The following is a 12,500-nucleotide window of genomic DNA, read 5'->3' on the forward strand; positions in this document are numbered from 1 at the left end:
AGGAAGATGTGAGATCAGAGTGTGTTATATTGGAGAATGAATGTCATCACTGTCTTGTCATAGAGGAAGATCACAAGGTAAGTTCCAGTGTTTGCCAAAGAATTTTTCAAGTGAATGAACAGTGATGAAGTCTTGGGGTCTATCAGTAAGATTGTGTTATACATTATTTACTTAGGTTTCAGGTATTATGATAAAGATTATAGGAAGAAATATTATGTTGAATTCATCATGTAATGAATATATGGAGAAAATGTTGATAAGAAAAAATTATTTCATTTTTTATCATAGAATTGAGGAAATGGACTTAGTGTCAGCCTAATGAGATTTTTCATGGTAGTGATTCATTTTTTATTTTCCTTGTAAGATTAATTTAGTTATTAGTAGAGTCATACATGGCATTTTTATTGTCTAGGGATAGTCAAGTACCCTTTAAAGAGGGCATTTTCTTTTAGTTGGAAATACATATATACCTCAGGTACACCAAAGAAGACAGGATTGTACCACATATATAACTTTATATGTAATGGCCATTTTGTTTGTGTATAAGCTTTTAGATATATGGTATACATACATATATTTATACATAGAACTTGTATTTAACATCTAAACAAATTTGCGCATGCACAAACATGTCATTATTCTCTCTCTCTCTCTCTCTCTCTCTCTCTCTCTCTCTCTCTCTCTCTCTCTTTCTCCCTCTCTCTTTCTCTCTCTCTTTTCCCTCTCTCTCTCTCTTTTTTCCTCTCTCTCTCTCTCTCTCTTCTCTTTCATTTTCTTCTTTTCTCCATTCATTCTGTCTTTCCTTTTCTCGCCATTTTTGTATCTCATCATATGTGCCTCCCATTTTAGGCATCTTCTTTACTGCCTCTCGTCTGTTCCTTCCAGATGTCAATAGCTCTCTTATTTCTCTCCCTTTCCACACTTTTCTCCTCTCATTCTTCCTCTGTTCTGCTCTCCTTTACCTCATCTTTCTCAACGCATCTTCCATGATAATTCCCTTTTCTGTTTTTTTGAGACATTATTGTAGTACAGTTATTAGTATTTTCATTAACATCAAGTATGTTTATCATGACAAATTTTAGATGGAAAAGATGCATTAGATGTAAATGAATAGTAAAATGTTTGCATTATGCAGTTAAGAATGCATGACCTTGAAATGTTTGCTGAGCAGAACCCTACTGTAGATAGTTACAATCAAGATAAAAGATATACCTGATTTTTTAGTACTATCAGTGATTTTTCATGGGGATTTGTATCCTTGAAATTTGAAAGTACAGAAGAATATGTGTACTTATAGGACTTAAAACAAGTTGAATTTAAAAGGTACATCATATTTCAATTCAAGGAAGTAATTAGTCATTTGATTAATTTTTGTTTGTTAATTGTATGATCTATATAATCTAGCAAGTAAAAGTGAATATGTACTTTGACTCCACTACTATGTGAGATAAGTATCAGACGCTCTGTTTACTTCCCATTAAACCTTCAATGTAACAATGTGTTTTTTGAGAGCACAAGACTTGCATTTTATTTACATCAGAGTTAACAAAGTAGCAAATTCCAAACAAGTTGTTAACAAATACAAAAAAGTCAGAAATCAAACTTTCAAAAAGATTTTGAAGATATTGTTGTCTTGATTGGTGGGAAGAACAGCTTTTGTCCTGCATGTCTTCATTTCCTTGTGACACTGTGTTACCATGTTATTACCTTTTTTTTTTTTGATGACTCCTAAAAGCTACTGTACACCCCCAGAGTTTTATTGGAAATGTGCTCCCCATGTGTAAAGCAAGCTGTGTTTTGTCTGTCTGCAGATTCATTGTCAAAGTGTCTCCCAAAAGTGCATTATGTTGAGTAACCAGTAATTTAGAATAATTTAAAAATACAGTATCTTCATGCTGCATTCCCATAAACGTTGGAGCTTATAGTCTATGGACCATCTTGTCTGCCATTAGATTTACAGTTCTGCATGTATATCTGTAATTTGGCAGGTTAGTTGAGATTTCTATTAATTTTGTCTCATGTCACATTGATGATTGAGCATACCTTTAACAACTTTATTGACCATCACTATATCTTGCAACCAATAAGTACTCTTTGAATGCAATAACTGACAGGTAGACTGAATGGTCTTCCTTTTTGAGTGTAAGTTATTGGTAGAGCAGAGGGGAGGTTTTAAGGCTGTGGGAGGAACCAGATCTAAGAGAGCAATGACTGTTCTTGACATGGGGACAATTAAGCATGTTTTGATCATGAAAGTTACAGTGTTATCTGTTGTTATATGATTTATCAGATGTGATTTGGAAAGTCATCTGTCTGTGAATTTTACTGGAGTCCTATGAAATGAATCCTATAATATAGGTAACACAGTGGGCACAGACAGAATCTATGCCAGTGTTTTTCCTTCTTCATTTATTCTGCTTACCAGGCAGTGTTAATGTCTGTTTTGGTTGGTTATTTATTCTTGAATCATTTTATTGTATTGTCATTATCATCAAAAATTTCACTTTTGATAGTTATTCTTGTTATGTCATTCCCAAAGGTCCTTGGTTTCGTGCTGGCTACCGTCGCTGCATGTGTGTCATTTGCTGCAACATGTAACAGTAACTAGCTTCTTGAAAATGGCAATTTGACCACCCTTTCAGACCTTGTGTTTCAACATGGCTTAGTTATACCAAGTCATGAGTATTATATAAGCCCCAGGCTTTATGAAGTTGCTGATTAGTCATGAAGGTCTGCATCTTGTTCATGTGTTTAGTTATGTATTTTATTTTGCCTTGCTTTAAAAAAAGATGTATGATTTCACCTGTCCCATTGTGTTCCAAGAGACATGTTTCAAGTCCCCAATTTTTCCCCTCCTTAATTGTAGATGCAGTGAAAATAAATAATGTAAAATTGTTATAACCTGTTATGATTAGTAATCAAATTCTGTCATTTTAAGCTGTTTCCAAACTTGTTGAAAAATTCTCTATCCCTCTGTAGTTATCTCTCGACTTTCATTATTAATTAATGAATCTCGCCACTTAAAGAACATTACAGTAGATAGACAACCAACCAAAACAACATTCCTCTGTCAGGATGCAGATGATGATAAGGAAGCGCTGGTGGATAATCATGACCCACAACCACCCCCGGGTCCCCCACACTCTGCAAGCCCACAGGAGTCTCCCATCTCCCATCACTCTCCTGTACCTCCTCCGACAGCAGTTAATTCAAGCTCATCCAAAGAATATAGCTCACCCAGGAATTTGCATTCCCCAAGAGATTCAAAAACCTCAAGACCCCAACCTTCACCTAGAGCCCAAGCCAGTCCACAGGTAATCAGTTCACTGCAGGCAGGCCAAGGCTACAGCCCAAAGTCTCCTGAAAATATGACCTCTAGGAACACCTCTGCTTGGAGACCAATGCCACGGATGTCTCATGCTGTGGCAGCTTGCCCCTATGTGTCTGAAGGAAATTCAGGCCATTCCAGTGTCACAATTGTGGCTCCTTTACCAACAGGCATTCTGGAAGAGCCCATCGGATCTTCGGAAAATATAGTAACTATTATAGAGCCAAAAGACCCACAACAGCAGCAACAGCTAGATATTAGGGATGGTAAAAACTATAATGAAAGTAAGGCAGATGAGAGGGAAGATGTTGATAATGATGGTGAAGAGGAGGTGGAGGAAGAGGAGGAGGAGGAGGGAGTAGAAGATGATGAAGCAGAAGTGGAAGATGAAGAGGAGGAGGAAGATGAAGATGAGGAGGAGGAAGAGGAGGAAGATGAAGAGGAGGAAGATAGACACAATGATGAACGGAAGGTCATAAGAGCTGATGATGAAACAGAAGGGGAGGGTGATAAAAATGATAGTATTGATAGTGAGGATCAGTGCATAGAAGTCCTGACGGTAGTCCCAGGAGCCAGTGGAACCACCTCAGATGATAGGGATGAGGAACTGGATATAGATGGAGGTGGTGGGAGCTTGGACTGGGTGTCTGAGGAGGGTGGGGGACCAGGGCTTGGTCCTGCTGGGACGGTATTCCACCTGCGCCTGGTTGGATCGGTGGATGTTGCTGAGGAGTCAGGTAAAGCGCCTGCGCGCAAGACTACCACTTGTAAGCGGCCCAAGAAGGATATGGTCATGGAGGCCGTTTCACGTTTAAAGGTGGGTTATATATGATCTAATTTACATATTTGGATCATAAAGGAAGGAAACTATGGCATTATACAAGAAGTAAATTGGAATCATGTTTATGATATTTTTGAAAAATTATAAAATGCTCTGAATGGAACTCTTGTTTTCTTTTGACATGTACCGTGCTTTCTCACAATACATCAGATTAAGAAGCACATTTTTTTTTCTTTGCTTCTTTCTTCTCTTCTATTCAAGTTCACATAAGGATCCTATTTTTCCATTATGGAAGTGCAGTGGGTTAAGAGTTACAGGATCTTTTTTTTTTTTGTTTCTGAGATGTCCTTAAAATTTTAGATTGATAGAATGTATGTGTGAAAGGGACTGATTAAGTTAAGAAAAAGCAAATATATAAAGTTATTTTTTGTCTGGTCTTTCTCACAGGCAAAATTGATGATAGCATTTGTCATCATGACTATAAATTGTTTGATTGCTGAATATGCCTTTAGCTATTATCATAGTCCTTGTGACAGCAAAAAATGAATGGGATGCAAGACATCATGAAAATGTAAGCAGTTGTGCAAGATAAAATTTAACAAAAGGAATTGATGGAAAGACCAAATAAGGAAGAAAGTTGTTTAAAAAGTATAGGGTAGTAAGTCTGAATCGTAAAGTGTAGGCTATGAGAATAACTTATGAACATAAACCTGATTCGGAGCAACAGCAGAAAAAGTGCCAGTATCCGATATCCTGCCTGTAAATACAAGCTAAAAACCTTCAGTTAGAGTATTCTGAAGACTATATCTCTGATTTCTTGGCAGTCTTCATCATGCACTTTGTCATATCTCTGATTCAGGAGGATGTTTTTGGGGTGCATTGTTTCATTACTTATATGTTTATAAAGTCATCTTTAATTAGCTGGCCTGGGGAAAATTGTCCACTTGAAATACTGACTTTGTAGATGAAAGAAAGAAAGACAATGATATAAATCATGGCTGGAGACTGACTGTACTTTACATATTCCTTGTAGGCTTCTGATAGAAGGTTTTGAGATACAAATAAAGACAGGATTTTTTTGAGGTTCTTAAGAATTTCAAAGAATGCTTCAAATATTTCATGTGTGGATATGTACAAAGGAAATTATAATCTCTTTTCTATTTCTAATAAGTTTGAACTGTCTTTTAAATGTTTACTTAGAGGCCTTTTCTTTAGAATATATGAATGAGCAGTATTGGTATATGAATGACTGCTAGCAAATATGGCTAACCTCTTTTCTTCTTTCTTTTTTATATTGATATGATCAAAAGTAATTGTATTTTTCTCTAATTTCTCTTCAGACATGTTTTATATGTATGTTTATTGATATCCTCAGAACAAGCTGTGTACAAGACTCAGTTTTCTCACTTTCTCTGAGTGAGGGGGGAAGAGAAGTAGAAAAGGGGTTAGGGGGTAGAGGAAGGTGGAAAGAACCAGAAAATTAAGAAAATTAGATAGTCCTTGTGTATTAACATTAATTACAGAATATGGTGGGCATTAATGGCATAGTTTAGTAGTTAGTGTATGATATTTTGAAATTAAAGTTGCTAAAATTTTATTGATACTTATTGATGTAAAATGTTTTATGTCTGTACAGTATGTTTACTTTGTAATGAAGTGTGTATAGCAGTTTTTGGAATAGTAGCAGTCACTGTTTATTGTTCACTGTTGAACATTGGAGATGCATTTTGGTAACTCTAAGTAAAGTAAGACATAAAATGCATTTAACTAATTATGCTAATGATAAACGCTGTTTTGTTGCTGAGTTTGATTAATGATAATATTTTGCAAACCGTTTCAGGGTAAATCACTGAGACTACCTGATAGTTAGATAATAGTTCATTAAAGATATTTATAACCAAGTTTGCCTCCTTTGTAGACATAACCATATCTCAGTGATTAATCCTGAATATTTTTTGTAGTTTTTACTAATAACCTTTACACATAATTCATAACATTTCCTAAAATTCACTAACCCAATGTATCTGTTTTCCTCTTTGCTGCTGCGGTGTAGGCGTTGGTAAGTTGCTCATAGATGTGCAATTAGACTGTAAGGCATCAAAGAGTACATAGGCTTTCTTCTCTCAAAGGGACTACCCAGGTGTTCTATAATGATTATTTAATTAATAAAATTAAAATTGCATCAGTGTATTGAGTAATGCAATGTAATTTGTTGCTTATTGATAATCAGAAGGAATGCTGGGTTGAACTTTTAAGAATATGCACTCAAGTCTGTTCACTTAAGTGCACTCTAAAGAAATTTATGTATGTTGCTTACACTGGTATGGCAATATGCATGGTTGGAATGTTATCAAGATTCTTTCAAATACACCTTTACTCCATATTCTTGAAGCTATTTTAAACAGTCATATAAATATCTTTTCTTTCTTTTTATGATTTGTTGGATATATCAAAAACATTTTTGATACTCATCAGGACTACTTGTTGCATTATGGTAATTACCCATACACAGTTACCAACTTTTAGGGACTTTCCTGAACAGGTGTATGTTTGTGGATTGATTAAAATGTGTGGCAGGTAGCACTGGTCAGTATGGAAAATCTCTCTTGGTCTCCATATTATATTTATATTCCCCAAAATAGCCATGGCTCTTAATAGGAGGGGCCAAGTGCTTTTGTATCGTCAAAAAGCAAATACCCTTTTTACTTATTTTTTCCCCTATTTTGAAACCAAGTTAGTAGTTTTTTCTCATGCTTTCTTGCTTATCATTTCACATTATATTCTTTCTAGATTCCCTCTTTTGTATTGTTTTTAGATTTGATATTCAACTCTCCTACCCTTTGTAGGCAGTTTTCCTTCTGCGTAATTTATAATCCTACAATAGTAAGTTTCCAGTGTAATATAAGTATTATTAGTTTTCCCATAAGTTAATTTTTTTTCTTTCTCTCTCCAGAATATTGATAATATAGCAAAAGAATGGTTATGCACTTTTCAAAAGTGCAAGTAACAACTGTAACATGAAAGGCTTTTGCCATTGAAAATTACAGGATAATTTAAATGAAACTTTTTAAACTTCTTTAGAATACATAGTTGTGGCCATATAAAACATCATGTTCATTATCAATGACTTGTAAACTTGATATCAGTAGACTAAAGTTCATCAGTATTATCGTTGAGTATTTAAAAAAAGCTCATCACAGAACTTAATAGAAAGGATTGCTTTGGCTACTATTGCTAACCAAGGTTTATGTTTCTTATAACATAAGAGAACACAATTTTGTTATGCACAAATAGTAGGTATAGCACTTAAAAAACATAGATTTTTGCAACATTCTAACATTGTTTGTAGATATATATATATATAAGTTTGTTACAAAAGAGTTTAATGTATCAGTGATTAAACTGTTGCAATAATTTTTCAAGAACTTTATTGTTATAAGAATAATGAAGCATTAAAAATTTATTGCTCTTGTCCAGGCCCCTGATGGAGAGTCTCAGCCCAGCACAGAAGTGGATCTTTTTATATCCACGGAAAAAATCATGGTGCTGAACACAGACCTAAAAGTAAGCATTTTAATTAATGTCTCTTTTCAAGTCTCTGTGGTAACATGTACCAATATTTTTTTTTTCTTAAAGTCAAACATGAAACATGCATTGAAAAGCAAATCACTTTTATTATTGGTTGGGACAGAAGCAATTAAAGTTCTTTACAAATCTTCAGGAGATCATGATGGATCATGCCCTCCGTACCATCTCCTACATTGCTGACATTGGAGATCTCGTTGTTCTAATGGCAAGAAGGAGAGTTCTGCCCACAGATGATACTGGCAACAACATACAGAAGACACCTAAAATGATTTGCCATGTGTTTGAAAGTGATGAGGTAGGTTTTTGAGATTACTACCTTTGTGTATGATTTTTTGAGAAAAAAGTATAATTATTCATTATTTGTGTCTTTGCAGAGTTCATTTTGATTAATTTTTCTTGTTTTTACTTTTAGGCACAGTTTATAGCTCAGAGTATCGGTCAAGCATTCCAAGTTGCATACCTTGAGTTTCTGAAGGCTAATGGCATAGAAGATCACAGCTTTGTGAAAGAGATGGATTATCAGGAAGTTCTAAATTCACAAGAGATATTTGGGGATGAACTGCAAATGTTTGCCAAGAAGGAGCTGCAGAAAGAGGCGAGTTTGAATATTAGTAATCTAATAATCTTAAGTACATGTACTTTTTGTGTGTGACACTGTCATCAATTTTGAGCCATAGGTTTTGATGCAGAAAAGTTCTTCCCATAACACTAGAAAATGGACAAGTGATTAGAAAAGAGACTCAGATTATCTAATGCTCAAAATGACTGATCATGTCACATTTAATGGGTATGGGTAAAGAGAACATGTAGACTAGAACTCAACTGGTAAACCCATTGTGGTAGGTAAAAGGAAAAGATAAACACACCAATGCTCTTTACTGCCTGGTATTGCTCTTTCGTAAGACAAAACACATGAAAGATGTTTTTAAATTTCACTATATGAAAACTAGTTATTTGATATCCCAAGCACTGAAAGTATTGGTGTGGATGTATGGTAAGATGATGAAAATTTGTGTGATGCAGTGCTTATTTAAGTTGAGTATGTCTGTCTGTATGCATGTAGTTATGTCTATACAGTATTTACATGTCAGGAGTAAAAGCAAATCGCTTTATGCTTAAAGTGTGGATTATGTTCTGCAAATGAAAAATGACACCTGAACGCCCACCAAGCCCAAATGCCCAAACCTTTGACCAATCAATTTTAAATGCGGTCATTAGTCACCAAGTGAAAGTATGTTCTAATGGGCATTTTAAATCTTTTCTGCCGCCCCACCCACACCGTCCACATGTCCACGTCGTACAGGACCTATATATCACAAAAACGGTAAGTGATACAGCTATACTGTTGGAGAGGGATACAAGTTTGGGTGAACACACATAAGTTAGAGCTTTTCGTAGAATGTGTATCATATAACAGGCTATCAGTACGTCATGTTTTTTCAGTATGATTTTTTCTTACTGGTAGTCATTTCTAAGATTTGCAGCCAAAAGTATCACTGGAGTGGTGGTGGTAGAAAGATTTTCTATAACTTGTTCAAGGATATGTCTAGTCTTTCCTTGTATTTTTTTTCTCTTTTTGTACTGTACATTATGTAAATTTTTGCTTACCGAAATTATAGTAATTTTGGTTTTAGTGAGAACAGCCAGCAGCCTGTTTTGTCCTTGTTTTTTGGCCTTCTTCACAATAGAGTAGATGCTGAACTTTTCATACCATTTTATTCAGATCTATCAACTCATATTACAGGTTGTGGTACCAAAGATGAAGAGTGAAATCTTGGGTGTGGTGGTTGTCGAGTCGGGTTGGGGATCTATGGTCCCAACTGTGGTCATAGCAAACCTCTCACCAACGGGTGCTGCTGCAAAGTGTGGCCAATTAAACATCGGTGACCAAATAATAGCTATAAATGGCGTTTCATTGGTGGGATTGCCCCTTTCGACATGCCAGAACTACATAAAGGTATGAATCCTTCCACAGAAAAAAGTTAATATTAGATACTGTTTATAATGAGCAAACCAGTTGAAATATTTACTTTTAAAAATACGATTCAGCTGAAAGGTTCATGTACTTCATTAGATACCATAATTTGTATTACAGAACACAAAGTATAACACGGCTGTGAAGCTCACAGTTGTACCTTGTCCACCTGTTGTTGAAGTTAAAATTCGAAGACCCGACACAAAATACCAATTAGGTTTCTCTGTACAAAACGGTGTTGTAAGTATTCCTGTTCTTTAAATTGTTTGATTGAATTCCCATTTTGAAATACTGTCCTTGCTTTGTAGACATAATAGAAAATGATGGACAAAAATATGTTCATGTTCTAAAATTAAATCTTTGCTATGGAGCTGTATAATCACTTTATTACAAAATTTGCCATTTTACATGAAATTTGTATTTTACAGATCTGTAGTCTATTACGAGGTGGAATAGCAGAGCGTGGGGGTGTACGTGTTGGTCATCGTATTATTGATATAAATAGTCAGTCTGTGGTTGCTGTTCCTCATGAAAAAATTGTAAATCTTTTGGCTACTTCTGTTGGTGAGGTAAGAATGCTTTCTGAACATTATGGTAAATTAATTATAGTCATAATGACGATAATAATTTTAAAAATCCCATCACATTAATCAGAATACAGGCATTAGGCTTACTTATGTACAGTGACAAGACTATATGCCTTCCTTTTGCAGTATTTTTTTCTTTTTTTCTGCATAAGCATTTTTACCCTTTTGCCATTTTCCAATGTCTATATTCATTTTTTGATTTGCTTGATCAAGATGATAATTAACTTTTTTCCTTGCACAGACTCCATATCATTTCTTTAGATAGTCCTTAACTCAATGCATTAATAATAAAAGTAAGTAAAACTTTTTTTTTTTTTATAACTTTCAAGTTTATATAATACAACCTGCATCACCACTTGCTGCAGGTAGGAATAGGATCCTGAGCATAGAAATAGTGTCCTCCAAGGAACCAGCGCTTTTCCAGTCATGGCTCATGGATGGTACATTCTACACTTGTTTATCAGTGGAAATAATGGAAAAGCCCCTTTCTAAGTGCCCACCAAGTCTAATCACCCTCCAAGAGCTTTGTGCACTTGCAGCAAGTTTTTTCCATCCCCTCGGACCATAGCCAAATTTTTCCATGACAGCATGATCATAACCCCTGCCATTCAAGCCAGTCTTTTCATATGATGATCACATCATTTGGATTGAAATCATGTATATATATCTCCTATTTTAAAGCTTAAAATGAGTGTTTTAACCTATTGGACCAAGGGGTGGGTGACTCCAATATCTCATCATGGGAAAATATTACCAAGGCTCAGGTGATAGGGAATGTCCCAACGTTAACCATGCCTGGAAGAGTGAGGATGCTATGTCTATGCACAGGAATCTATTTTTGCCCACTGTTACTGGTGGTATAGAATATATTACAGAAAACTGAATAACTTACAAATATGAAAATTAAAACAGGTAATGCAGTGTTACTTACTGAGTAATTGAGTATAAACTATCTTGAGAGATGATATCAAGTGTGCATAACAAATAACAGTTTGTTACCATTTTGATTGAGCATATCAAATGAAAGATGTGGTCCTTAGAAAATAGTAAAACCGCAAAAATGTGTCTAGAAAAAAAGGCTAAAAGCATTTCAAAGAGGAGGTAAGGAGTCTTGATGCTGGACTTGAGTGTTCATTTAGACCACGGAGAGCCACCTCTCAAGGAATCATCATGCCCAAATTTAGGCACACAGATCCAATGAGTTAGACAGAAGAATTAAATAGTGAAAACAGAAAATGCATACAGTACTTTTATTTTTATTTCAGTGTCTGTAAAAAAAAAATATATATATATTCATGCTCATGCTCTTTTATCATTTGTTCCAGATCCGGATGAAGACCATGCCTACTTCAATTTTCCGCCTGTTAACTGGCCAAGAAACTCCACAGTATATATAGTGCTTCACCTTTTGTGCTGTCCGTGCATACTAAGTGCCACAGCCATTCTCTCTCTCTCTGTGTGGGTGGATTAGTGTGTGGGTGGATCCAAAAGGGTGCCATTCTAATTATCTGCACATTGCTTTCTGACAACCAAATGTGGCCAGCATTCTATCTCAAAAAACTAATATAGTGAAAATTACACAAAACCTCTTTGAAAAAAAGTCCAGTAAAAGCTGGAGGATGCTGCTCTCTGCAACATGAAGATTATGACCTAAATGATCAACATACAAGCAGCCACTCTTTATTGTTTCCAGAGTAGCACTATGCTTACAGTATATACCATGTGAAACATGTTGGTTTGAAAGTAGGGTATAGGTGGATAAATTTTTGAAAATTTAGTCTCTAAATATATGATAGCATGTTTGGATTAAGGGCTTGTTTCTTATATTCCATTAATGGAGGTAAAAAAAAATATTTTATACCACAAAAAGAGAAATGAATTAATTTCATTACTTGAGCACTAAAATAAATAAATAAAAAAAACAGAAAAGAATAAGTGTAATGATCATTTGCTTGTTTCTTTGTTTAGTGAAAAGTTTACGCCCAAATAAATTGCATTAAAATTTAGAATAAAATTAATCCTTTGTCCCACACCACTGCCTAATCAAATATCCAGAGGCAGGAGAATAACGCAAGGGTTCAAATCCAATCCATGTATTATACATTTTTTTAAAGCTATTATAAGAGGAAGCACTGTAATAAAGATACTACAGAATAGAATACAAATAAGAGAACATTATAAGGATTGTAAGAATGAATGGAAGAGTTCCAGCTGTGTAATAAAATTAATATTCAAGCTTCT

At 35.0% G+C, this 12,500-nt stretch overlaps 1 protein-coding gene across 1 annotated transcript in view; it reads left to right on the forward strand.

Moving 5' to 3' along the window:
- The first annotated feature begins 2,222 nt into the window (after positions 1-2,222).
- Positions 2,223-12,500, forward strand: part of LOC113825856 (protein lin-10) — a 12,848-nt gene continuing 2,570 nt past the window's right edge. The window contains exons 1-10 of the mRNA XM_070132446.1: positions 2,223-2,261; positions 2,540-2,600; positions 2,959-4,145; positions 7,587-7,673; positions 7,831-7,992; positions 8,110-8,292; positions 9,442-9,654; positions 9,793-9,912; positions 10,101-10,241; positions 11,585-12,500. The exon at positions 11,585-12,500 is cut by the window's right edge and continues 2,570 nt beyond it. Of these exons, the coding sequence (XP_069988547.1) occupies positions 2,223-2,261; positions 2,540-2,600; positions 2,959-4,145; positions 7,587-7,673; positions 7,831-7,992; positions 8,110-8,292; positions 9,442-9,654; positions 9,793-9,912; positions 10,101-10,241; positions 11,585-11,656 (2,265 nt within the window). The 3' untranslated portion in view covers positions 11,657-12,500. The remainder of the gene's footprint in view (positions 2,262-2,539; positions 2,601-2,958; positions 4,146-7,586; positions 7,674-7,830; positions 7,993-8,109; positions 8,293-9,441; positions 9,655-9,792; positions 9,913-10,100; positions 10,242-11,584) is intronic.

The sequence above is a fragment of the Penaeus vannamei genome, chromosome 17 (genome assembly GCF_042767895.1).
Source record: "Penaeus vannamei isolate JL-2024 chromosome 17, ASM4276789v1, whole genome shotgun sequence".
Lineage (NCBI taxonomy): Eukaryota > Metazoa > Arthropoda > Malacostraca > Decapoda > Penaeidae > Penaeus > Penaeus vannamei.